The 25,306-nt window shown below is 42.6% G+C and overlaps 1 protein-coding gene across 1 annotated transcript; it reads left to right on the forward strand.

The window, feature by feature from the left end:
* Nucleotides 1-1,504: 1,504 nt before the first annotated feature.
* On the forward strand, nt 1,505-20,985 carry TBX18 (T-box transcription factor 18; the record flags this gene model as incomplete). The annotated part of the gene is made up of 8 exons (XM_082305992.1): nt 1,505-1,775; nt 2,531-2,714; nt 4,263-4,364; nt 7,297-7,468; nt 12,201-12,368; nt 13,546-13,610; nt 17,330-17,424; nt 19,979-20,985. 8 exons carry the CDS (start codon nt 1,505-1,507, stop codon nt 20,701-20,703), a joined length of 1,782 nt encoding a protein of 593 aa, XP_082162118.1. The 3' UTR covers nt 20,704-20,985.
* Nucleotides 20,986-25,306: the final 4,321 nt, after the last annotated feature.

Below are 25,306 nucleotides of genomic sequence, written 5' to 3' on the forward strand. Positions count from 1 at the left end.
CTGAATGGCAGCTATTTCCTTTTTAGATTACGACCAGAAATCTCAGCGGTGCCACTCGACGGCCCGAACAGAACCTCCGGGGCTGTAACACAGACGAACCACACCACGAATTTCTCTCTCTCTGTTGCCCAAAACAGCGAAGTGAAGCTGAGATCCTATTCCCCGAAACCGTGAAATTTGCCCTATGATTTTTTACAGGAGGATTTCTATTCTGTTCTCTTCAACGGAGCATGCCACCAAAAAAAAAGGGGGGGGGGGGGAATCTCCCAATAAGAGAAAAAGAAAGGAAAACACACAAAAAATCTCAATAGCTTTTTCATTTCCCTGAGCATGCAAAGAAAAGAATATCTGGCTCCAAGTGTTTAATGGTTTTACTCAGTGGAAAGATACGAAAGGATTTTCTCTGTAACTATTCTATGCACCTGAATATGATTATTATTAAAGTTGCTGCAGCTGGATGCGTTGATGTTCATACAAGGTTCGGTTTAACTCTCTTTTTATTGCAGCTTCAGCGCCCAATGGGTTGGGTCTAAAGGGGGCTATGGATGCTGCGCCGAAACCCCTCCGCAGGCAGCGTTTGAATAACAACGCGACGAATCGCCGACTGCAACAGCTGAATAACACTAATAATTACTAATCCCTAACAGCAAGAAAGGGCACAACGTCATTTTTTTTAAAGTCCGAACGGTTTTGCCGAGCGAAACGCAGCTCCCCGGGAGGGCCCCCCATCCCTCTGCGTTTCGGAGGGAGCTGGGGCTCCCGGCCAGCCCGGTCCCCGCGGGGGGAGATGCGATGGGGGGGGGGGGGGGGTCGTCTCATTAAGGTTTATTGCGGGGTGCATCTGCCGCGGGCCGGGGGGCGCGGGCCTGTTTCGGCCTGGGCGCGGGTGCGGGACGGCGGGGCGGCCTTTCCCCCCGCCCCCAAAACTCTCCCGGCCGGGGCGGCGGGGGCCCCCCGGTAGAGCGGCGGCGGCGGGGCCGGGGCGGCGGGGCCGGGGCGGCGCTGATTGGGCTGCGGGCGGCCGGGCGGTCTCGGTCTCAGCCCCCGCCCCGCGGCTCCGCCCTGCCCCCGCCGCCGCAGTGACACTAATGAGCGAGTTCTTCCCACCGGTCTCCTGCCTGGAAGTGCTGACAGATCAAGGCAACAAATTTCAATTACAAGCCCTAATTTGTGTCCGCAGAGCGTTTGTTACCCATGTCAGTCCTGCCTGGCCCATCAGACGGGGCAGAACGTGGAGGAGGAGGAGGAGAAGGAGGAGGGGGAGAGAAGGAGCGCATCTGCAGAAAGGAATAGATTTTTTTTTTTTCCTCTTTAAAAAAAAAAAAACAACCCCCCCCCAAAAAAAAACTTGGCTGATAACTCGGATTTAAAAAGAAAGGCGAGGAAAAGCCCCAGCCCCTTGCCTGCGCGGTCGGGAGGACGGGAGGGCGGCCGGCGCGGCGGGCCGGGCGCGGGTGCCGGCGGCCGCGGCGCGCCTGGATGCGCGGGCTGTAGGGGGGCGGGCATGGCCGACAAGCGGCGGTCCTCGCCCGGCACCACCATGAGCCTGAAGGCTCACGCCTTCTCCGTGGAGGCGCTCATCGGGGCCGAGAAGCAGCAGCAGCAGCAGCCGCCGCCACCGCGGCAGCCCAAGCGGCGGAAGCTGGGCGGCGAGGACGAGGCAGCGGAGGACGAAGGGGGCAGCGGCTGCTGCGCCAAGAGCTCCCCCGCCGCCGCCGCCGCCGGCAGGACCTGCGGCGAGATGGAGCTGGGCTGCGCCGCCCGCGCCCCCGCCGGTGAGTGCCGCCCCGCGACCCGCCGCTGCCGGGCGGGAGGCCCGCTCCTCCGGCTGGGCTCCGGCTCCCCCTTCCCCCTTATTCCTTCTGTCTTTCCACGCTGCGTGGGCACACGCACCCCACGCCCCCGCCGGCGCTGCCGGTGAAAACTGGCGGGGCTCCCCGCGGCCGGCGGCGCGGCGCGGCACGGAGTGGGGCGGCTGTCGGCGCGCAGCGCGGTGGAGCAAGAGCTGGGGGCTGTTTCCGAGGAGGGGGGAAAGCGCTTATACTGTACATATGTGCTGCCAGACGTCTATATGCAACTATGCGTGTGTATATATATACGGCACATATATGTGTGTGTCCGTAATTTATTGTATACGGACGCGAGTGCGCTTCCACGCTGCGGGGCGAGGCGGCCCGGCCGGCGGCGGTCACGCTGAAGGCGCCCAAACGAAACGCGCCGCCGGCCTCGCACCGCGGACCCGCTGCCGCCCGCTTCGGCCCGCGGCCGGGGCCCCGCACGCCCGGCACGGCCCGGCCCGGCCCCGGGCTCCGCGTCGGGGAGCCCACCCCGACGCCCCGGCGCCCCTCTCGCCGCCCGGACGTCCCAGCGCGGCCGACCGGCACTCGGGTCGTCCCCCCCTCCCCGGCCCCGTCCCGGCGCGCAAGGCCGCGGCCCGGGCCCTGCGGGGCCCGCCTCGGCCTGAGGGAGCCCCCCGGTCGGGAGGTCCGCGCTCCCCCGGCCCCTCAGGCTTCCTCCGCTCTCTCCGCAGGCGGCTGCGAGGAGGGCTTCCTGGCGGCCTCCCCGCCCGCCTCCCCCGGCGGCTCCCCCAAGGGTTCGCGGCCCGGCTCGCCGCTGCCCACGCCGCAGGCGCCGCGGGTGGACCTGCAGGGCGCCGAGCTCTGGAAGCGCTTCCACGAAATCGGCACCGAGATGATCATCACCAAGGCGGGAAGGTAACGGGCTCCGTCCCGGGCTCGGTCCCGGGCTCAGCGGGCACCCCGCGGGGCGGGCGGGCAAATAACGGGGGGGAAAAAAACCCCAAAACCCAGATTTACGAGGCAGGTAGATGGCGATAATTTTAGGTGGGCACGGGAGCATGTGGCGTTTCGGGTTTCCTGTTCATTAGGGCGAGGTCTGGGAACGCCGTGTCCTTCTGAGGGGAAACTTTTCCCCTTTGCAGTGGATACACATGGTGAAAACCTGGGTAGTATAAAAGTATCTGAACTTATTAGAAATTACAAAAACATATTTTATTGAATCCATATGCTACCTTCTACATTTTCAGAGAGGCTTTATTAATGATTGAAACGCAGTCTTAAACAGCACAAAGCAACATTTGTCTTAAGAGAGTCCAGTCGGGGAATTTCTGTTTTATCTTACAGGTGCACTGAAATAACAGCAAAAACTAGTTAACCGCAGTCAGGTTTACCCTCCTGCTTATTCAGAAATAACGGAGATGGGATTTTTCTTTTCAGTAACGACTTTTAATTGATTTTTCTGTATATATTTTTAAGAACAGCAGCAAATAGTGAATAAACTGGAATGGCTTTCAGGTTTATAAAACACAGAAAAGTACCTCTCATTAGCTTGCAGTCAGCTCGTCACTAGGACGTTTCTTCCCTTTTTTTTTTTTTTTTTTGGCTTCAAGAATGAACTTTCTCGATAAAAGGCGTGAGCCACGAAATGCATTTTTGTGTTAAAACCACCGCATCAGTTAATTACTCCGTTTTCTCCCAGAAGGATCTAAATCGTGAACTTTTTTTTTTGTGTGGTGTTTTTTCTTTTTCTTTCTTTTTTTTTTTTTTTTTAGAAATTACCTCGTAGATTCGTTTCTGCTTTCAATAAAGAAGTTTTACTATACCTTTCAAAGACAGAGTAGCTCTTGCACTTCACCTTTAGTAAGCTGCAGACAGGAAGTCCCGTCTCAATAAAGACCATATTGGTGGGTTACAGCACGGCACGTTGGGCTTTTATAACCCCATCCTTGCGGTGTTACAATTGTATCGCCGTGGATTTGGCTTTCTCACTTGCACGCTGCAGAAATGATCCCCCATTTGCTGCTGACACGGTGGGAACTGCAGCGGCGATTCGCGTTTCTCTTCCAAGTAGGGGTTTTCCTGGGTGGAGGCGGTGTTTGCACATCTCCAGAAATGTATTTCTAGCGAATATCTCAAGCGGCTTTAAATGCGTGTCCTGCTAAAGTCAAGTCTCAAACCCGAATGATTTACTGTCTAACAATAAAGTTGAAATGATGTGGTAATAGCTGTACTCCCAAAGCGTATCCCAAAACATACGAAGCATTGTTCGAGGAAATGCACTTTAGAAATCTGTTTTGACATATCGAATGGGCCATTTCATGGCTCTGTAACTGTAATCGTCCGAAAGGACTCTGTAGGCTAAAAGGAAGAACGAGAAAAATCCCACGAACTCGTTACTTTTCCTAAACAACCGTTCCCGAGTCTGTTTCATATTAAAAATGACCTCTCTCTTTCCATGTTCAGGCGGATGTTTCCTGCAATGAGAGTGAAGATCTCAGGTTTAGACCCACATCAGCAGTATTATATCGCTATGGATATTGTGCCAGTGGATAACAAAAGATACAGGTATGGTGACTTTAAGGCAAAAAACATATGATGCAAGCCACAGGGAGCTGGGCTATTGGAAGAAAACATTAACACTATATAAATTAGCAGAAGGTCGTGTTTAGCTCTCCTTCAGATTTCTATTTTCATCCCAGTGCATTTAAAAAAAATAAATGGTGCCAAGTATGCAAAACCAACTAAAATTTCTGTGGCAGCTCTTTATACAGTTCCCTTATGTTGTGTATGTACTGTGGGCAGATGCTCTTTCAGAGAGTGCGGCTCTAGTGCGATCAGGAAACATTATCATATTTTATTCCTCATCATGTCGGTGGGAATTATTTCCGATTAACAAATAAATATGAAAATGCACATTTTTCTAGTGCTAAATGGCATTAACATTAATTAATAACGTTAATAGCATTGATGTCTGATTTAATGGCATGTAAGCTTTCTTGGTCACGCTTCAAATTGATTATATCATTTAATTTAAAAGCTGTTTATCACTCAGATATTTGGTTGCTTAGATTCACAAAGGGTAATATTTCTAATTACTGTTTTTTAAAGAATTGGTGGCATTGTTGTCTGAGGAATAATGCGAGGAACAAAAGTAGTTGTTCTTCGAACATTTAAGAGTAGGAATTATGTGCTGAAGCTCTCACTATGGCAAGGGCAGTTGTGTTTTGAGAGAGCTAGTTGGACTCTGCTGAAACCACTGGTCCTGTAGAAATGTTTGCAAGATCGGGCCCACAGCAGTTACTATTGTGAGTTGTAGACATTTTGTAGGTCTTGCTTTACAGATACGATCCCATGCTCTGTAGTAGCCAGGAGGAGCTGGGCCAAGTAGTTCAGTGGAGGCGCAGTCTGGTCCTTACCAATTGCTGGTTTGATTGTTTCAACCCTATACTTAGTATAACGTAGGGAAAACCGCTGCAGATTTAATTGTAGAACTAGGAATATTCAGACTAGGACTAAAAGGTTGGTTCTGCAGGAATGCTACCTCATTTCCTAAGCAAACACTGCCCTATGTTTTTTGTGTGTCCTTACCTCATTGACTGCAATTTTGTCCTTTTCTCGTGCGGTATATAAGGCATTTCTTAGGATCATTTTAGATTTTGTGTTTTTCAACAAGGTGCAGGTACCAGTGCTGAGGATGTCCAGTACATACAGTTAGGGGAGGCTTTTCTGACTGTACAACAAAGAAAAAATGCTTTTTTCTTTGGGCCAGAACAGTGCAGCTCAAATGAAAGCCCTTTTCATGCTTGGTGTTGCACGTGTGCATTTACTTAGCAATGTAAGCATATCATTCCTAGAAGGTCTGAGCAATTCCTTGATTCGTAGAAAAAGCGAGGTAATTATTCCGAATTATACAAAACTGTTAATATGAGAAATTAAAAACAGGTATATTGAATACGAGTTGTTTAAACCTCCTTTCATTTAAAATAAATACAGTCATACTGAGCTGCGCTCTCTGCCCAGTGTGATACATGGTGCCCAGATAACTGAAGTAACTTAACAGAAGTTGTATGAAGGGCAGTATTTTCTCAGTTGGCAAACTTAAATTTCTGTAATCATGTATTAGTACCACACCTTTAACCTTCCTGCTAAATATTAATGTTTCACGTTTTACCTGATTCCACTTTTCATTCTTTGCTGTGCAGTCTGTGATTTTTTTTTTTTTTTTTATTGCTGACTGTTATTTTAACTTTGGCTGTTCATGTGGCTTTACAGACTGTCTCGTAGATCTTTAGATTTGAAAGATACAACAGCAATCTCGTATGGAGCCTAGTCTTTAGTTGTCATAGCAGATAGCAAAACTAAATGGAAATGAAGTGAATTACATCTAGGTCTAGATTTCTAGCAAAATTGGACCTTGTAAATATTTGGAAGCTGAAGCTGTTCAAAATATTTCATGTGTATTTATGACTTTATTTACTTTTGTTGGAAAAGCATGTATTTAGTATAAACCAACAAATATAAAAGAAATGAAAAATGTTACACCAGCTGGCTGTGTGATCTGGCGCTGAGAATTTGTCTCCAGGAGAGAATTTCACCACCATTCTAGATCTTAGTTTTACAGCTTGATATGAAATGTACAGGGCGATGCCTGTATTGGATCATTTTGTTTTCATTTCTGATTATGTTGTTAGTCATTTTCTAATAAGGAACGGAATTGTGCGAACAAATGATTTGATGAAGTCTTTCTTGTTTTTATTAAAAAGTATAACTGAACTACTGGAATTTTACTGTACCTGAAAAAATACCTTTACGTTTTTAATTAGTGCTTTTTAAATTGCCCTGTGAAGTGTCTGCCTTCAAAATAAGTTTTCTACCAAAGCAGGCACTATTCTTATTAGAAAATGACTTTGTCAGCATTGGCCTATCAAATGAAATACAGGCTGTGTTTCTTCATTTTTAAGCCTTTCTGCAGTACTAGTCAAGAAAATTAATATGGTCTTGCAGAAATAGCAAGAGCGTAGTTTGACATAGTTTCATTATTTTTCCCAATCATAATGTTCTTTCCCTTCAATAGCTTTATTTATAGACTCTTATATTAGACTCAACATGTTAAATCTTCCAAATATGGAATTACTGCTCGATTTGATAAATGAAGGACTAGATTCTTCCCTGTTTGCTGATGCCTATTCAGAGCAGAGCTGTAGCAATCAATGAACTGACACCAGCTTAAAGCTCAGTGTGGAGCCTAGTGCTAAGACTGTTACTGATTTTAAGAAGACTAAGGTCAGATCGGAGCATGGTTTTTAACTTTACTTTTGCGGATACCAGAACTATGTTTCGAACTAAAAAAATAGCTTTTGTTTATTGTCCTTTCATGTTTTGTTAATTGGTGGGGTTTTGCTGTATGTATGGGCCCTACCCTAATTTATGAATACTGAATGGGTCTGATAAATTATTTCTGGTTTTGTGGTTATAGGCATTTGTTTTCTTTTTATAGGTATGTTTATCATAGCTCCAAGTGGATGGTGGCTGGTAATGCTGACTCCCCGGTACCGCCTCGTGTTTATATTCACCCCGATTCACCCGCCTCTGGGGAGACATGGATGAGACAAGTGATCAGCTTCGACAAACTGAAGCTTACCAATAACGAGCTGGACGATCAAGGGCATGTGAGTACTCGCTCTTCTGCGGTATTATATGTAGGCACATTGCTTAGCCCTGAAAGGCTGACGTACAGCTTCAGGGTGCCAGAAATAGGCTTGACTTTTCAAAGCTGTTTTGGAACTTTACCGTCCAGATCTAAAATCTGCTTACTTTCTGCTCCAATAATTAACTGCTTATTAGAGCCTGCTGTTTTACTCCCCCCTCAAAAACAGAACTCCTTCTGCAAAGTAAGACTTTACAAGGCAAAATTGCCTAATATGAAGGGGCAGAATAGCTCTCATGTTTTCCCACCGAGTGTGTTACTCGCAACTTCTGCTCCGATCAAAAAGGACGCGTAAATTCACAAGTGGCTAGAAGAAACATTAATAGTGTGTAATAACTTCATGTGAATAAAAATACACTTAACTATTTGCTTAACCTAAACATTTGTGTGAAATCCCATGAGGTGTTAATAATTGCAGTCAAAAACGAACAACATGGGAGCTGGGTTTGCTCCGATAATGATTTATTACATACCTTATGAAGCAAGACCCTTTCACAGCTGAGGCTCATTACTTCTGAAATAACTGGCGAAGACGTATGCAGTATGAGTGTTCTGTTTGCAAGTTCTAAATTGTTTAGTTATGACATTATCTAATGTGACAAAATGTGTTATGTTAATATTTCCTTTTCTCTTCAAAACTGTTGAAACATGACAGATGTAAGCCAGTATCTTCCCAGCAATCCCTGAAATAGTTTTACTTGATACCTGAGGAAATGATGAAAAAACGAGAATTGTTTTTAGTCAGGATGAAGTCTTTAATTTTGCAAGATCCCGTAATAAATGGCGAATGTTGGCTTTCTTTCAGAAGGAGCATCGAGTTCCAAGTGGTAGAGTTTTAAGATGTTAGAGACAAGTTTTGAGACGGGATGTGGATTCCATTGTCCTTAGCGTAGCCCAATTTATTAAGCAGGATACTTTCTCCTTCACGGAAGGGAGTGAAAGAAAATGTACCTGGCACAGAGTACAAAGATACTACATGCATCTTTCAGTATAGTTGTAACTCTGTGACATTAAGCCAGGTATTTTGTCAATACATAGTCCAAGGTTAAGTATAAGCTTTTTTTTTTCCCCTGTTTGTGTTTGCAAAGAAGATTAACTTGAGACTCTGGTCAAATCGTGCAGGAGCTATGACTTCTATGTTACAGAGGCAGGAATACAGGAGACTGGCTGGACTGACCTAACAAATGTGATAACAAGGATAAAAAGCCTCCCTTTCATATCATACTGTTCATAATTTTGTCGCACTCGTCCTTAAAAGGAACGTGGAGGCATTTATATCTCTTGAGTTAGCAGTGGTTTTGTTATGGATTGTAAGAAAGACATTTTACATTGCTTCTTTCCAGAATTACAGTTATGGGGTCTCATTTGGCAGTGTTTGTTTGAGTAAAAGTTAGGACAGGTAGTTCCCTTAGTTTCCCTGGCATTCATGTATTTGCGACTCTTATCGAGTAGGAGTTGCTTTCTCAGAGTCCTGAGTCTGTTGTAAGGGCTTTAAAAAATGAAGCGGATCCGAATGGGTAAAATGTTGCTTTTCCAACGGAGAGCAGGCCGGCTGGTTTTTGTACTCAGTCATTTCGGAGGGGCGATACGTGGGTGCTGTGGTCCACCCGTGCACTTGCAGTCGCAAACTGCCCTGTGATAAAATCTCAGCTATGTAAAGAATTGTATTGCTGTATTTTTCCATCCCAGATCTTAGCTTTGTTTTCATTCTGAACTGCAACCTGTGTAGTGTACACAGCACACCATTATTCATAATGTGGGGGGATATAAATTTTCTGGTCTTAAGTGTTTCGATTTGGAAACTAGTGAAGCAAAGCCTTAGTACAGTGATTTGAGACACATTGAACTGATTCAGAGCTACGGCAGTGCCCCTCCTCCCCAAAATGGAAATTTAAGTATTAAAATAAAAGGACAAAAGAAAGATGACTGTAAAATAATTTCATATTTCTCAAATCTGGGAAATTGCAAACATGTCATTCATAATTACCAGAAAAGGCAAAAGCAGAAAGCAGAAAAGTGTCTCTTCCAATGGGTACATTTTTTCTTTTAAAGCTATGGTAGTGTGGAATGCTGTATTGAAAAAGCTATGTAGCCTCTGAATGCCTCCAGCAATAATGGAAAATGCATAATCATATTTTGTGATGAATATAAAAAACAATTGTTTCACATAAGCAGGAAGGAACCATTTTTCTCGGTACCAGGGGAAGGGTGGGCGATTAGAAGAGCTAGGGGTCAAGGCTGTATTGTCCCTTGAATATTTGTTTTTACATCAAGTGTTCTGACTCTCCCACCCCTGTATGGAAGATGGGGTATACTTTAGATTACTAGAAAATTGTTTTGTGTTTTTTTTTTTTTATTTTGCCCCTCCCACTTAGGCAGAATGGCTCAGAGAGACCTTGGTGGGGTCTCTGTGTTCTGCCATCATTCCTCCAGTAGTTGAAGCAGTGTCGGGCTTTACCCGTTGTTCTTTGGGTGTGCTTTCCACGCTGTCTAGTTCTGGGGCTTTAATCCTTATTGAAATCGTTCCTTTATTCTTCCTGTGCTCCTCAGAGGTGCTGGCTTTTGCGGAGTTTTTGTGTAAAATCACAGGGCTGGGTTTTGATCTTGCAGGTGTTGAGGTAGGGAGCTCACATAAGATCAACCCAGAGCCCTCTTACCTATTCCAGAGTATTAACTCTCAGAATCGGTGAGAGAAGTGACCCAGGTCCATGGGAATGGGGACAGTATTTGCTAACAGACTCTAAGGTAGCATTCCTGTGCAATATTTGTATTGTCGTAGTAGCTCGTGGCAGCCAGCTCCCCTTGCATTGCGTTGGCCTGGGATTAGCTTCTTGTGAAAGGAGATCAGCCATCTCTAAGACGACTTGCTTTGCTGCTCAAATGCTTTCCGGGCTCCTTGCTGCCTGCTGCTATTTTCATCAGTATTTTGAGTGGGAGTTTGTGACGACGTAATTTTATAGCGCTGTTCTGCGGAGAGATTTTGAAGTACATCTGCACGTAGGACGCTCTCTGATACACAGGTTCCACTCGAAGGCTGAGGAGATCAAGCAAAATTTGTAAGGATATGTTTTCCTTGTGTGTTTTTGATCTCAAAAGGGAGTCCCAGGGTGAATTCCGTACTTTGGAAAGATTGTGTGCTTATAGAGGCATTAAGGCTCGATGGCATCATTAAGACACATACTGTGGCATTTGTGGCATTTCATCTGAGTCGTGATGGCAAAGAAAAGTAAACCTGCTTTTTGCAGTTGATGCTGAGAAGCGCGTGGTCTGGGAGCTCTTTGTTAATGCCTTGCATCCCCCTCTCATCTGTGGAGTAAGTGCCGTATTGTAAAAGCGGTCTTTCCCTCTGGCTGGTTAGAGCTGCCTGATTTTTCTATTTTGATGTAGTTTTTAATCTGAATTTCAGTAGAGGGGAAAAGTCAATATTTTTCATGCTATTTTCCATGCTTTTAAACTGAGTATTTTTTGATGCAGAGGAACATCTTTTAGTGAAAATGAGGCATCCATAAGGCACTCCCTGAGCAAATTAATTGGAGCCTTTGATGTCATTGTCAAAACCTTACTTACAGGCTAATAAAACCCCTGATTATCCAGAAACTTGGCTTATCCAAAATGGGGTCATGTCATCTGGCCAGGACCAAGTGTATTAAACTAGCCAAACTCTAGTTTATCCAAATGAATGTAACGTCCTCCATGTCATTTGAGTGAATGAACTTCCACGGTGTCTGGCGTAGGGGCTCTGTCAAGTGCCTGAGCACATGCAGATTCTGAGGCTACTCAAGGAGCAGGAAATTAAAAAGCTCCCCCTGAATGTTGATTAGTGGTTCCACAGGCCAATAGCCATAGGACTATTTATTTATTGAGTTACTAATTTTTTAGACCTTCCAACAATAATAGTTGAGCTTCCAAGTTTTTTTTTCTTAAAAATCTTCTATTTTAGTAGTGGTTAGTTGAAGTAGAGTAAAATAGAGGAAAAATTCTGTACCTTAAATCTCCTCTAAAAATTTGTGAGCAATACCAAGAGGTATTTTTGTGTTTAACTTTATGCACTGTGAGTTCATCTATTTCTCATTTATCATTCTTAATTGAGTTTTTGTATGCTGGGAGGGGTTTGTGCATTGTTATTCATTGTATTATAAATCTAGGATTATTAACACTTTAGAGTTCTGGATTTGTGTATTATTTTACTCTAAATTTTTGCTCCTTCAGAGTGTGAGAGTCTCAGCTTGTGTTCAAAACAGGATATGTTTCCAGCCTTTGGGATATCAGGAAAAAAATGCTCTAAGTATATCCCAAAGGTTCCAAAAACAAAAGGCAAATGCTGCTGCTGTTAATCCTGTTAGATCAAATCCAGACTCCAATGGAAAAAAGTGACAAAACTTCCCTAATTCCAGTGGGACCAGGACTTCACTCCTGATTTTTTTTTTTTTTTTTTTTTACTTTTTTATTGAGCCAGTCTCTGAATTTGGAGCTCCTGAGTTGTAATTTTTAAATGCTCAGGGTTGGCAATAACATAAATGCACAGGGATTAGACTACTGTAATAAGAACCTTCAGAGGTTAAAGAAAACATTTGATTTCCAGTAAGTGGCATGGTAAACACATACCATAATCTGTTCCAAAAAGCTATTAGTCCTGAAACAGCAGGGTGTCCTTTCTAATAAATGTTATCTTTTTTCCTTTCACGACTGCATAGATTATCCTTCACTCTATGCATAAATATCAGCCTCGTGTCCATGTCATCCGAAAAGACTGTGGAGATGATCTGTCCCCTGTCAAGCCTATCCCTTCAGGAGAAGGGGTGAAAGCCTTCTCCTTTCCAGAGACAGTTTTCACTACTGTCACAGCGTACCAAAATCAACAGGTAACTTGGGCTTTCTGCTTAGCACTTTACAGGCTTTTCAGAGTAGACCAGGGAAGTAAGAGATAGGAGAAAAGTGGAAACTTTTATTATACCACTTATTAAAAAGCATTTTCTAAACCCTTTTCGTATTACAAGTAGCTTTAACTAGTAGTATTGCAGCAGCGCCTGGAGGCTATAGCTGAGACTTCAGGCCATGTGGGCTAGATGCTGCATGTAAAAAGTCATTCTTATTATGGAGATCACACAGTCTAATGAGCATAGTTAATGATGACTTAATTATAAATACAGCATTAAAGCATAAGGCAAAGAGCAGTCTAATTTTTAAAGGTGTTTTTGTACCTTTAAGTGTAGATACCTGTCTGGATAGAATTTTTTAAAGCACTTTTGTTCCTGACACCAGTGATTTCAAAACTCCCAAAACAGAGAAGCCAAGGTCTGAAGAAAGTTGCAGTTGTTTTCATTAACTACCTTCAGAGTATATTACTAACTGCAATTTGTCTGGGTCCACACAGATTCAAAGTCAAAAGGAAACTGCAGGTTGCCTGACTCCAGTGTTTGGCTCTTATTACCACTTGTTTAAGTATTAACATACATAGTGACACCATACTTAGTGTTGTGACATTTTATTAATTCCACATAAGTTATTGCAGCTATGTTTTGGGAAACTATATATGCCTTGCTATCTTTACAAAGAGAAGAGCAGGAGAGCCGTGTAAATACGGAAATATAATTATTTGGTGCCTATTCCATTTATTTAAATAAGTTACAAGTATTTGTGAGGGTTGCTGGTTGGTTTTTTTATGGAGGATAATAGCCTAGAGATAATCTCTCTTTTCACATTTCCTACTTGACCTGTACAGAAATAAAATTTAATTTAAATTTTATTGCAGTTAGGCAGTGTACTCTCTTGGGTGAAGAATGACATTTGCCAGATTTTTCTCAAGAATTCCAACCTGCCATTTGGTAGCATTAAATACCTATTAGCTTCTCTGGGGATTTGCAAATATAATGATCGGAAGGCTGGCCCTTATTTTGCTGTGTTTCAGGACAACCATCTTAAACCATGCAAATGTGAAGATGTTTCTTCTCCACTGTTGGCTTAATTCTGTCAGGATAGTCATTTTGTGTGTTACTTAGCTGAATTTGTAGGTAATAATTTCTCTAATCATGTTCACAGATAACTCGTCTGAAGATTGATAGGAATCCCTTCGCCAAAGGGTTTAGGGATTCGGGACGTAACAGGTAGGTGTTGGGGAAGGAGGTGGGCTTGTTACTGCTGACAGAATCCGTTTGTGAAGGGGAATACCTGTATTTACAGACAAATTAGTCTGAGGACTCAGACTCCTTGGTGGAGCACTTAGGTTTCCCAGTAACATTCTCTGTGGTGGGCTCCCATTCCTACTCCTCTGACCATCTAGGTCAAGAACAGGTTGGTACTCGGCTTGACTCATGTACTCAACTTTCCTTTCGGTGGAAGCGGTGACATATGGGCTGCAAATGGAGTTAGTGCATACTCAGATCTGTGATTTCAAGCTGTTCCTGAAATCTCCTCTTTCTTCTGGCTGGAGACACAAACTGTGGATACCAGTGTCAAACTGTAAGCCCAGGTTCTCTTGCATGTAAGTGGCATTTAGTATGGATGAACAGCTCGTTGTTTTCTCTTAAAGGGAGAAACTAAGTCGCCTCGTGCACTAACCTTATGTTTAGTACACTTGCCTAGGAGGTGGGAGACCTGTGTTCAAGTGTCTCTTTAGCCTAAGGAGTTTTAAAGCCACTTCCTAGGTGAATGCCTTTCCTACTAGGCTGTAGATGACCTTGAAACGAGCCTGGTTTCCACGTCCTCTGTTGTGGTTGGACTGATTAATTGCTTGTTCTCTCTTGATCCATGAATCTTTCAAAATAGCCATGGGGAATCCGAGTAGCACAAAGTGGAGACTTGGGTCTAGTCCCTGCTGCCAGTACTGATGAGGTATTTTATCCAAAGACTGTTTAATGCAAAATACTTAAGCCTGTTATGAACTGTATGTTAAACTATTTCAGCTAAAAAAAGGGCAGCATTTAATTGTGGTACATATTGTACATCAGTTCCAGTGAGAACATTGCATTTGGTGTCTACAGCTGCTATATTTATGACCTAGCCTTGCAGAGAAGGGAGCAAACTCTGCGCTGGTAGGAATGCTCAGAGAGTATCTTTTGGTAGCTGCTTTGTTGAGCTGCTCTTTTAGCAGAGGCTACAGCATTAAAGCCTGTTTTGTGCTTCCACCTGAGTTACATAAATGCTGAGACTGGACAGCAAACGAGTATTTTTTAGAAGATGAACAGTTATAGAAATGGTGGGGTAGCTGTAAAGATTTACAGGAACCCACTGTAAGTATCTTTTAAGTTTGCACTCTGCATTTATTGCTCTCTAAGATTTTTGTCTTCTAGCAAGAAACATGCTCTTAATTGGCCATGCTCTGTATTAGGGCCTGGAAGGGATCTCCCAGGCACCAGCATAAACAGAGATTTGTCCTCCTTTGTAGCCTTCTGGTTTGAAATTAAGTGAACACTAACTTCCAGATAAATGCAGTGACTAAAAAAGCAAAACATGTTGTGTGTACTTAGGGAAGAAAAGAGATGCCATACGTGCCCTATTTGACAGCTCTCTGTAGGCGGTGTCTCTACTATGCGTGCTTTTTGCAGAGCTATAAAATAAATACTAAGGAGCCTCCTAAGCAGTGTGAAACCCTGACTCTGAAATTTCTGAGTTTAAGTGGAGTTAGAATTTCTTCCATAAGGTTCTATGAAACAAGAGAAGATGCCCTTGAAAATAGAGAGGAAAGAATTATTCAGAAGCCAGTTTTTAACTGGATTTAACGTGGTGGGACAGCCCTGGTATTACCCAAGGACGATGTAGCTGCAGAAAGAGTCCCGCATCTGCAACCATGCAAACCCAGTTGTAGGACTGGGGATATCCGAAGAGGTTTGGGTTTTTTTGTTTGGCTGCTAGGAGTAAGTTTGGTTTGGGCAGTAGAAAAAAAGCAGGATATTCTAATTGAAAGACAGTTATAGTTTATGGAAATGGATTAGGAGGCCGGTCCTGTAGGAAGGGCCAGCCTCTGTATAAATGTTTCGGAGCTGGCTTTAGACGAGGTCTGAATGCTTTTACTGTAGCAACCACACTTGTTACAGAAGTGGCTCTGCAAACTGTTGTCCATTGCAAATTGACATTGGTTTACTGAAGTCAGTATTGCTGTTTTCTTTAATAGGCTCTGTGGTACTGAATAAGTGTGTTTGGGAATCCAGTTCAGATTTTTAATTGTCGAGGAAAATTTCCTTTTTTAATTTAAATTACTAGTCTACTCAGTTGGTTATTATTTTACTCTGCTGCTAACCAAATCTTAACATTTAATTTCAATGTTTATCTTCATTGTTCTAGCTGGTATACTTATCACCTAGGCACTTGAATCTCCAACAAAAGTGTAAAAAAATACTGTGGTATCATTATATCCAACTTTTCAATGTTGCTTTAATTATTGCAGCTATCTTACTCTGTACTGCTGCATGCAGTAATTCTGTTTAATTAAATATAGTCCCTTTCAGGTCATTCTTGTTCAGTCCTGCAGGCTGTTTTACAGAAATCAGTAGCTTCACCTTTTAAAAGCATTCCCTGTGCATTTGCAAAGTGCAACAGAATTTATGTGCTGAGAATAGTTTCATTCTTCAGTTAGGCCTTAAGTTTGACCCTATAAAAACTTTTACTCAGGAAAGGACCAGAATTTCTCCCTTTAAATACTTCAGGAAAAACATAACTGTTTTGTTAAATAAACTTGGCCATTTGATAGCGTAAATTAGGGTGGTGATAAAATGTGGAAATTGTTCGAAGGCATCTTGTATAAATTATCGCCTTGGCTACACTCCTCCAGGAGGTGGCTTTTATCTCTGCTTTAACTAGAAATGAAAATTCACCATTGCTGCAGAAAATGAAGGCTATCTTTTTAGTCCAGGTTCAGCTAATAAATACTTTATAACTGTTTCCTGAAATACATTTGTGATCCTGCTGGAAATGCAATGGGGAAGAAGCAGTATCAGAAGAACATGTTGGTAGCTTCAAATTGGGCTGTTTGCATAATTCAAGTTTACAGAGTGCTGCTGCTCAAAGGCAAGCACTTGTATTTAGTGTGTGCCTGATGCTGACACTTAACAGGCCTTTGGGGCCCAGCAGCCAAAAATAACAGCAAAATGATACCTCTGAGATGCATTCTTCATAAAATTCTATCAGAAAACAAAGGAGCCTTTACCTTCAGGAAACAGGGATTCTTCTAGATATTGTCTGCCATGACTGTCTACCCAGTTATTTCTGTTTTGTCATGACACTTTAAAGAAAATGATTGCCTTTAGAAACTGAAAAACCCTCATTTTGCTCAGCACGTAATAACCAAGACACAACATTGCTTTATGCATTTTAGTAGCCAAAAAGCTGTATACCCAGGGCTTGCTCATGTTGTACACGTGAGTTTCCAACTCATTGGTAATGACTGGGAATCCTGTTTTAATAGAAGTTGTCAGTGGATCACCTTTGTTCTAGGCAGAATAGGAGATTGTCCCTCTGGCAGCTAAGAGCATGAGTTTTAAGGAAATGTCATACTAGGAAAAAACATGTAACGTCATTTTAACCAAGTTGTCGTCACCACCCCCCCCCCCCCCCCAAAAAAAAAAAAAAAAAAAAGCCAAAAGCCAAAACTGACATAGAGAGCCAGATAGTGCAAATGGGAAACTCTTTGCATGCTGCCAGCCCAGTGACTGCAGATCACAGCAATCTCATGGATTAAGATGCAAGGCTCTTTTTAGAAAAGCAAAATGAAACTCAAAATAATCCTGAAATTTACTAATTATTATATGCTTCTGAGGTAAACCATGCAGAGAAATGTGACAAAATACAGCTTGCTTTCATGATGCTATGATGTTTTTGTTCTAAATAGAATGGGACTGGAAGCTCTGGTAGAGTCTTACGCCTTCTGGAGACCTTCACTGAGGACACTTACATTTGAAGATATACCTGGGATACCCAAACAAGGTAATGGTCTTCTTTGTGTTCTTTCAAAACAAAAATGCATGAAGATAAAGCTTTGCCCATCATTCTTTACAAAAATCTAGATGAGTGTGTCACCTGCAGAGAAAAAGCAACCAACCAACCCCAGTGCAGGCCATCACCTCTCATCAGAGCTATTCTAAGTTAGAAAACTAATGCTAACTTAACCACCGTGGCAGTAAAAATGTTAGGTTGTAAAGATAAATTGGATCATGTGGAAGATGACAGTTATTTAAAGATGGAATAACCTCTTCCTTAGTGTTATGGTCTGGCTAGATACACAAGGCAGAGCATTGACTTCTGTTGTACACATCCAGAGTCCAATATAGGAATTACTTGTGTGTTTAAGAGGAAAAAAAAAGTAATAGGAGAAGAAATGTCCTCTAAGTAATGAATCAATAGTGGCAAACTTGATTGGGTTTCCTCCTTGGAAAGCCTCCTTGATTCTTAAAGACCTAAAAATTGTTCAGTAAAAGTCCCAACAAACTTTATCTGCATCCTAGAGCTTGAAAAAATGGACTTCCTCTCCATTTTGTTTTTTCCTGCTCCCGAGTCCATAACCTCTTGGCTCCCACTTTCTCCGTCATAGAGGTAGTGCTGTGGGGGAGGGAGGAGTATTTAAATGGCCTGTTTGGACAGAGAGGGGAGTCTCTGTACTCTTTTCTGAGTTCCTTTATTTCCAAAGTACCCTAAGGCCCACAGAAAACCTCTCAGATGTTTCCCAACTCAATCAGACATATTGCTCTTGATTCTTTGCATTTCCTGCTACCAAATTTACAGACATCCTTCCTGCCCTCTTGATAATGTATTCCAAAGCCATTAAGCATCTTCAGAGCAGAAACCCAGAAAACACGGAAATATACAGAAATTGCTTTTGTCGACTTCTCCTTAGCCCACTCCTTTGAGAAATCTTGAGCATCTGTGCCTGATGTGTGCAATTAAAAAGGAGTTTTTGTGCCAAGTCACAGATACGTTGGATGAGGGTTGGCAGAGTTTTGGGTGGAGGATGGGGATGGGGGGACTGTCTTTGTAAAAAAAGCTTGAGATGAAAAACCAGCATCAGACCTGAAATACCTTGTCAGACTGTGTAAGACTGAAAGGCAACTCACTATGAAGTTAAAACATCTAGGAGACAGGCCAGCTGTATTGCCCTGTGTGTACATAGCAGCACCGTTTGAGAGCAAGGGAACTGCTGCCATGAACTTCCCGCTTCCTTTTCTGCTGTTGCAGGTTAAGGAGCTTGTTGAAATTACTGTTATGTTCACAGAATGGGAACTGGGATCCTTGGAAAATCTTTAGTTGACTGTACCTTGGCCAGTAGGGTGGTTTAGAGACTTACTGAATGACCCCATTAGAAATGTGTCCTGGTTGCTAATGCTAGAAGCGCCCACCTTCGGATAGCGGAGGCATTGACAGAGATTAGAAAAAAAATAAGGATGCCTTACGCTAGGATTTCTTTAATGTGGCAGTGTCTCATGGTGCTTTTCGCCTGTTGTGGCCTGTCAGCAGAGCAAGAAGAAGCAGGCAGAGTTCACTGATAATGTATTTTTCTTTTTAGTAGCTCACCTATTGTGAAAACCTATTAACTTATTGACAGTGTGTATCTCTTTGCGGCATCAAGCTGTTTGATAGTGTGATTCGCAAACAGGAGAGGCTTCCGTGTTCATTGCCTTCTGCCTGGGAGACTGTGAAAGGCCCAAATCAATTTCTCTACGCTCATTTTTTGGGGAGATACAATCTCTAAGAAAAGGAAGTGTTTCTTACATCTAGGAAACTTTCAGTCCTGAGAAAAGGCTTCACCTGTAGAAAGCAGGGCGTTTTCAGGAGCATTCACCGCTGGTATTTGTCACGTAAAAAGTTCTGATGTCAGTAAATGAAGTTTGTGAACAGTTTGCTGCAAACCTAAGCTTCCACCTACCTGTTCAAGAAATGAAGCAGCTGTGCACAGTACTCAGCCTACACTTTTCCTGAAATTGTTCTGAAGTCTTGTTCTCAAGCATTTTGGTTTGAAGTTGGAAGTGTTTTGTTCTGAAGTTGTGAACTTTCCTGAAGCTGTTGAACTGTAGGAGCCTCTATCATTTGAGCTAAGGAGCCATTTCCTTAGGTGGTGCTCTGACAGTGTGTCAGGCACAGAGTGCTTGAAATGCACTCGGGTGTAGCAACAGCATAGACAATAAAAAATTCATAACTTTGAAGAAGGCCTCCTGTGATGTGGTACTCGCCTGGCTACATGTTAGCTGCCATGCAGCTTGTTTCCCATGACAAATAAAGAGTAGTTAACTTTTGGGGCAGGAGCAGTAAATGTTGAGTGATGGTTGCAAAAGCATAACTTACATTCTCTTGGACAGGTTGTTTCTTTAAAAATAGGCGTGTGCCACACATGCACACACCCCTGCACATGTATGTACATGCCTTTTTTTTGAATGAATTTGTGTTGTGTTTCATGTCAAGGGTTGTTATAAAAGACAGAAGTCTTGATCTGTCACCTAGAAGTGAACCTTTCCCAACGTGCTTCTTACACTGTAATATTCTCTTGCAGGAAATGCAGGTTCCTCTACTTTACTCCAGGGATCTGGCAGTGGAGTGCCATCTACCCACCCTCACCTTTTACCGGGTTCCCCTTGCTCATCTCCAGCCTTCCACCTCAGCCCCAACACTAGCCAGCTCTGTAGCCTTGCTCCAGCTGACTACACAGCTTGTGCCCGCTCAGGCTTGACCCTGAACAGATACAGCACTTCTTTGGCTGAAACCTACAACAGGCTCACAAACCAAACCAGTGAGACGTTTGCACCCCCGAGGACTCCCTCCTATGTCGGTGTGTCGAGTAGCACAACTGTGAATATGTCTATGAGTGGCAATGATGGGGATGCATTCAGCTGCCCACAGACTGGCTTATCTATGCAGATTTCAGGGATGTCTCCACAGCTCCAGTACATCATGCCATCCCCATCCAGCAATGCCTTTACCACTAATCAAACCCACCAAGGCTCCTACAACACGTTTAGACTGCACAGTCCCTGTGCGCTCTATGGATATAACTTTTCCACATCCCCTAAACTGGCTGCCAGTCCTGAGAAAATCGTTTCTTCCCAAGGAAGTTTCTTGGGGTCCTCGCCAAGTGGAACCATGACGGATCGGCAGATGTTGCCCCCCGTGGAAGGAGTGCACTTACTTAGCAGTGGGGGGCAGCAGAATTTCTTTGACTCTAGGACCCTAGGAAGCTTAACACTCTCGTCTTCTCAAGTGTCTGCACATATGGTTTGATGAAGCCTTTAAGTAAAAGTACAGTATGTTTGGTGTCTACAATGTATTTCTTTTGGAATATGAAAGGACACTCAATGTAGCTTGTAAAGTGTGTGTATATATAATATGAGAGGAAGTTTCACTGAATTTTTGACTTGCTTGTGGCCAGATTATTCTCCTATTTTGAGCTACGCGGAGTTTGTTGCGGCACAGACTGCTTTAGTTTTCTGGTATAGTACACTTAGTTGTATAACACGTTGGGACATATGCAACAAATTAAGTAAGACTTCCTCCCCTTTCCCCCTCCTCTGTTCTAACCCCTTTAAAGAATGAAATGACACTTGGAGTATTAAACAACACAAACAAGCCCACTTACATTTCCTATAGTACTAGTGAGTTTCTTTAAAACATTAATACAATGATAAGCTGATGCACCAAAGGCATTTTACAAGTTTATTCTCTGTTATAAGGGATATGAAGGGTATTTGGACTTTAAGTGTTAAGCATCAAGCATCCAGCCTGAAATAGAAGTTTATGTAATGGATTATTTACGAAGTAAGTGGAAAGATTAGTTTGCCTTATCATGATATGCTGGTTTTAACTTATCAATGGCACAGCATTCTTACTAGATTTTTTTTTTTTCAGCATTAGTCTAGATTTATGTTTAGGTATTTGAAGACAAATAATGCATATTCAAATTGTGGTGATAGGAGTAATTTAAACCAACAGCAGAAGAAGCAGCATTTCTTGGTACAGCATGAACTTTGGGGTGCTTCATTTTTGTCAAAGGAAGGGCTTGATGCATTTTTTCCTCCATAAATATTGCCTATAAGACATTTACTGGACAGTAGGATATTCTAATGTATCTTTGTTTTTGTATTTTTACTTTTTTAAAGGAAAATGCAGGTTTGATTTAGGAAAAAAAAACTGAGCAGGATGAGAAATTTCATTATTGGTTTTACCCTTGTGTGTGTGTTGTGTTTTGGGTTTGGTTTTTTGGATTTTTTTGTTTTTGTTTTTTTAGTAAGGGCAAAAAGTCTTCTATCCTCAGTATCTCATAAATATATCTCCTGTAGCAATTAGGCAGATGACCCAGTTTGCCTGCAAGTGTTGTTGGAAGCAAAACTTTGTTGTATCTGCCTCCCTGTAACGTGGCCAAACTGGGACCAGGATTACAATAGGCAAAATTCCTTTAATAGTTTACTTTGAATGCTCCAGCATGACACTTACAGCCTATATCCCTCCCTCCAGGGAGCCATCTGTCTTACTCTTATTCCTTTCTGTGATGAGGTTACTGCTGCTCTGTTTCTCAATCAGTTTTTGCCCTGGAATTAGAGAGATTCCCTTCCTTCCCAGTTCTGGTTTTAACTGGTGCTTGTAAGAATGCAGATCACAACCTACTCCTGACCAGTCTTCTCCAGAGTGAAAAGAACATGGGGAGACACTTGTCATAGCGAAATTTCTGTCCTCATCTGCACCTGCACAGCCCCGGTGCACATTGGTCCTGCTGCGAAGGCTGCCTCCCAGCTGCCCGCCTGTCGGAGCTGAACCACGGAGGCTGTAGAATAGATTTTAATGCTTGAGAGAATGGGTCGTCTTCAACAGTATGCTAAGCATCCTTTATATTGTGCAGGTGATGTAAGGGCATTATAAAGTGGGTACAAATGTAGTTGAAAATGCTTCCCTGGTCAGCATTGAAGGAGAATAGGGCCTTTCGGATTTTACGTTTATCTCTGCTAGATTTTTCAGTGGGATTGTTGTGTTTCTCAAGAGTTCCTACATCTTTTCTGGCAAACAGTGGGCTTAACTGCTCCGACTTCAAGAAAAACTCATTGCAGCTAGTATTTCTTCAGTGGGTTGGAGATAATGTGTGCAGAAACAGCCCTGTCACAATCTCCTCTTATTATTTGGGAATAGAAGAGAAACCACAGCAGTCTTTAAGCCTGTGCCTGGAGAAGGCTTTCTTTCTATCAGTTACATGCTTGTTTATGTTAAAGAACACATGTAGAAAGTTCTCATTCAAAGGTGGAAAGACAAGAGGATGAGCCTGCAGTTGAGGAGATGTGGGTTTGCTTCTTTGCTGTCACAAACTTCCCAAGTGACCTTGGGCGATTCACTCAGCCTTTCTATATCTAGGTTTTTTTCTTCTGTAAAATGTGATAATAGCACTTCTCTGCCTCACAGTAAATGGTGACAGTACATTAAAGATTAAGATCATCTTTACATCTACTGTACTGTGGACAATACATTACAGATGAATGGCTAGGTGGTGTTCATATATGAAGATAACAAAGAGCATTCGTGTACTTCAGGTCTGTCACTAGTTTTGGCATTGCAGTGTCCTTTGAGGCAGACCTCCTAGCAAAGACCTGCAATGCTAAAAACACTGTTCAAAAACCTCACACTAAGAATTTGTGAAATGGTTTGAAGATGTGTAGAAGATGGGCAAATTTTCAGTTATGTAAATTGTCATAGCTCTATTCGTTTAAATTAACAAGAAACTTGTGTATAGTAATTCCTGTTCTAGCCAAAATTTTGAAATGTTGCAGTTAGGCAAATCTTTAAATCTGTACTTGAAAAAGGTTAATTATCCATGTCATCTTAAGGGCTGTGATTAGGTAGAAATGTGGAAGAGCTAAATCGTGCATGTTCCTACAAGGGGAAAGAAAAAAGGTTGTGCATGGATGTTCATGGAGGTGCTCCTGGCAAGAGTATGTACTTTATTGTCTGGGAATTTTTTAGAACTGGTCTCTTATTTTTCCTCAAATTATTCTTCTCATATAACCACACAATATTGTTTGAAACATTTGTTCCTTAAAATTTGAATCATATTGTAAATACTTCCTGGTGTGTCATTGTGAAAAGACTAGCTTTTTATCAATATAGTAAATGCTATATATGCATTATATCTATAATTATATATCTGTATTTTACAAAAATGCCACAGAAAATATATTAAAGTGTGTACTCAAACACTTTTTACTACATTTGAAAAATTGAGGGGCTTGGGCCTTTTTTTTTTTTCTCTACAACTTCAGCAAGACCAAAGGAAGTGACTCTAAGGTAAGCTTTGAAATTCAAAGACTTAATACAACAAGCTGCAATGATCCAACTAGTCCACAATTCTTACATGGTTCAGTTTAACCATATGCTGTTGAACCTCTCTGTTATTTTTATGCAAAGGTCACGACCAATGTTGGGTACAAGGAGACGCTGAGGCTGATAGCAGAGCTGTGAGGTTTTCATGTGGGAAGAAGGGACTGAGCAGCTTGCCGGGCTTGTTAGCCAGTGCTGGAGCCTTGCTGGTTCCTCATAGCCCAGCCCAGCCCAGCTGCCAAGACCAGTTCAGCTGTCCCATATCAGCCAGATCTGGGAAGTTAGCACTTCCATGTGACCAGGTGCTTCAGCTGGAGCTCAGTACCCTACATATTTTCTCTCTATGCTTTTAACTTTGGTCATTCCCTCTCTGTTTTGCTTATTCAAAATGCAAAAATCCATTGATTCCTAAGGCACAATTTACAACCTATAATCAGCTGGGTATACTGTTACTCAGCAATGAGCAACATTTCTCCCCCCAGAAATAGTTATGCGTAGTGGCCTTATTTCCTATTGTACTGCAATAAATGATTCCATGTGACATAGGGGACAGGGCCTGAAAATCTGATTGCTTTAGAGACTAGGGTTTCATAGTCACTTAACACCAGCATTGTTGCAAATGACCAGAATTAGGGCAAGAGAAGTAGGCATGAAATGCTTGATCATAAATATCAGGCCTCGAGAGAGAATGAAAGCTGCTGTTTTTAATAAGAGAAGAGCCTTTTTTGGAATAGTACAATCAGACTCAGAGGCTCATTTCTGCTTCAACAGAGGACAACAGGAGAAACTTTAAAATCACAGACAGTGTCAGCATTAATGCTAGCAAGTCTGTATTGTGAGCAGTTCAACAGAAGGAACCTAAGTCATCATCAGAAGTAGCTCACAGGTTCTGTAGGTATATTTTTCCTGTAAAGATAATACATTTAATTAGTACTGTGTAGAAGTGTGTTTAAAAAGTCTGAAGAGTAGCTACTTTCAGAGGTTTATGTACCAACTTCACATATGAAATTACTATTTTGTTACACTCTTCCGAATGCGCTGTCAAACTCCCATGACATTACTGTTCAAGTTTACTCTGAAGTCCAAGTTTTAATATCAGTAATTGCAATTGATTGTTATAAGGTAACGGTTAGTCTTTGTGGGCTGCCTTTTCACCTCCACTGACAAAATATGTGTTCCTTTGTGGCCTTTCTACACGGTGGTGGTAATGCCCAGGTTTCAAGACAAGCGCTTGGGCCCCAGTTCTGCAGCAGGGAATGGCAGGAGAAGCGGAGATAGCACAAATGGACCCCGCAATCCCACCATATGCTTTTGAAACGTCACAGGTAGTGTGACGGCGCCCACAATGTATAGTTCTATCCAAATACATCTCAGTGCACCTCTCACAGGAGTCTGTAGCCTAAAATGAGAACTGACATCAAAGGCTAGTCAAGAAGCATAAAGCATGATGTGAAAATACTTGTGCTACCCAAAAGCTGGGCTATTGCAATGTTAAGTGTAGCCCCAGCACGGACCTAACCTATGTCAG

This window comes from Platalea leucorodia (genome assembly GCF_965183815.1).
Source record: "Platalea leucorodia genome assembly, chromosome: 3".
Lineage (NCBI taxonomy): Eukaryota > Metazoa > Chordata > Aves > Pelecaniformes > Threskiornithidae > Platalea > Platalea leucorodia.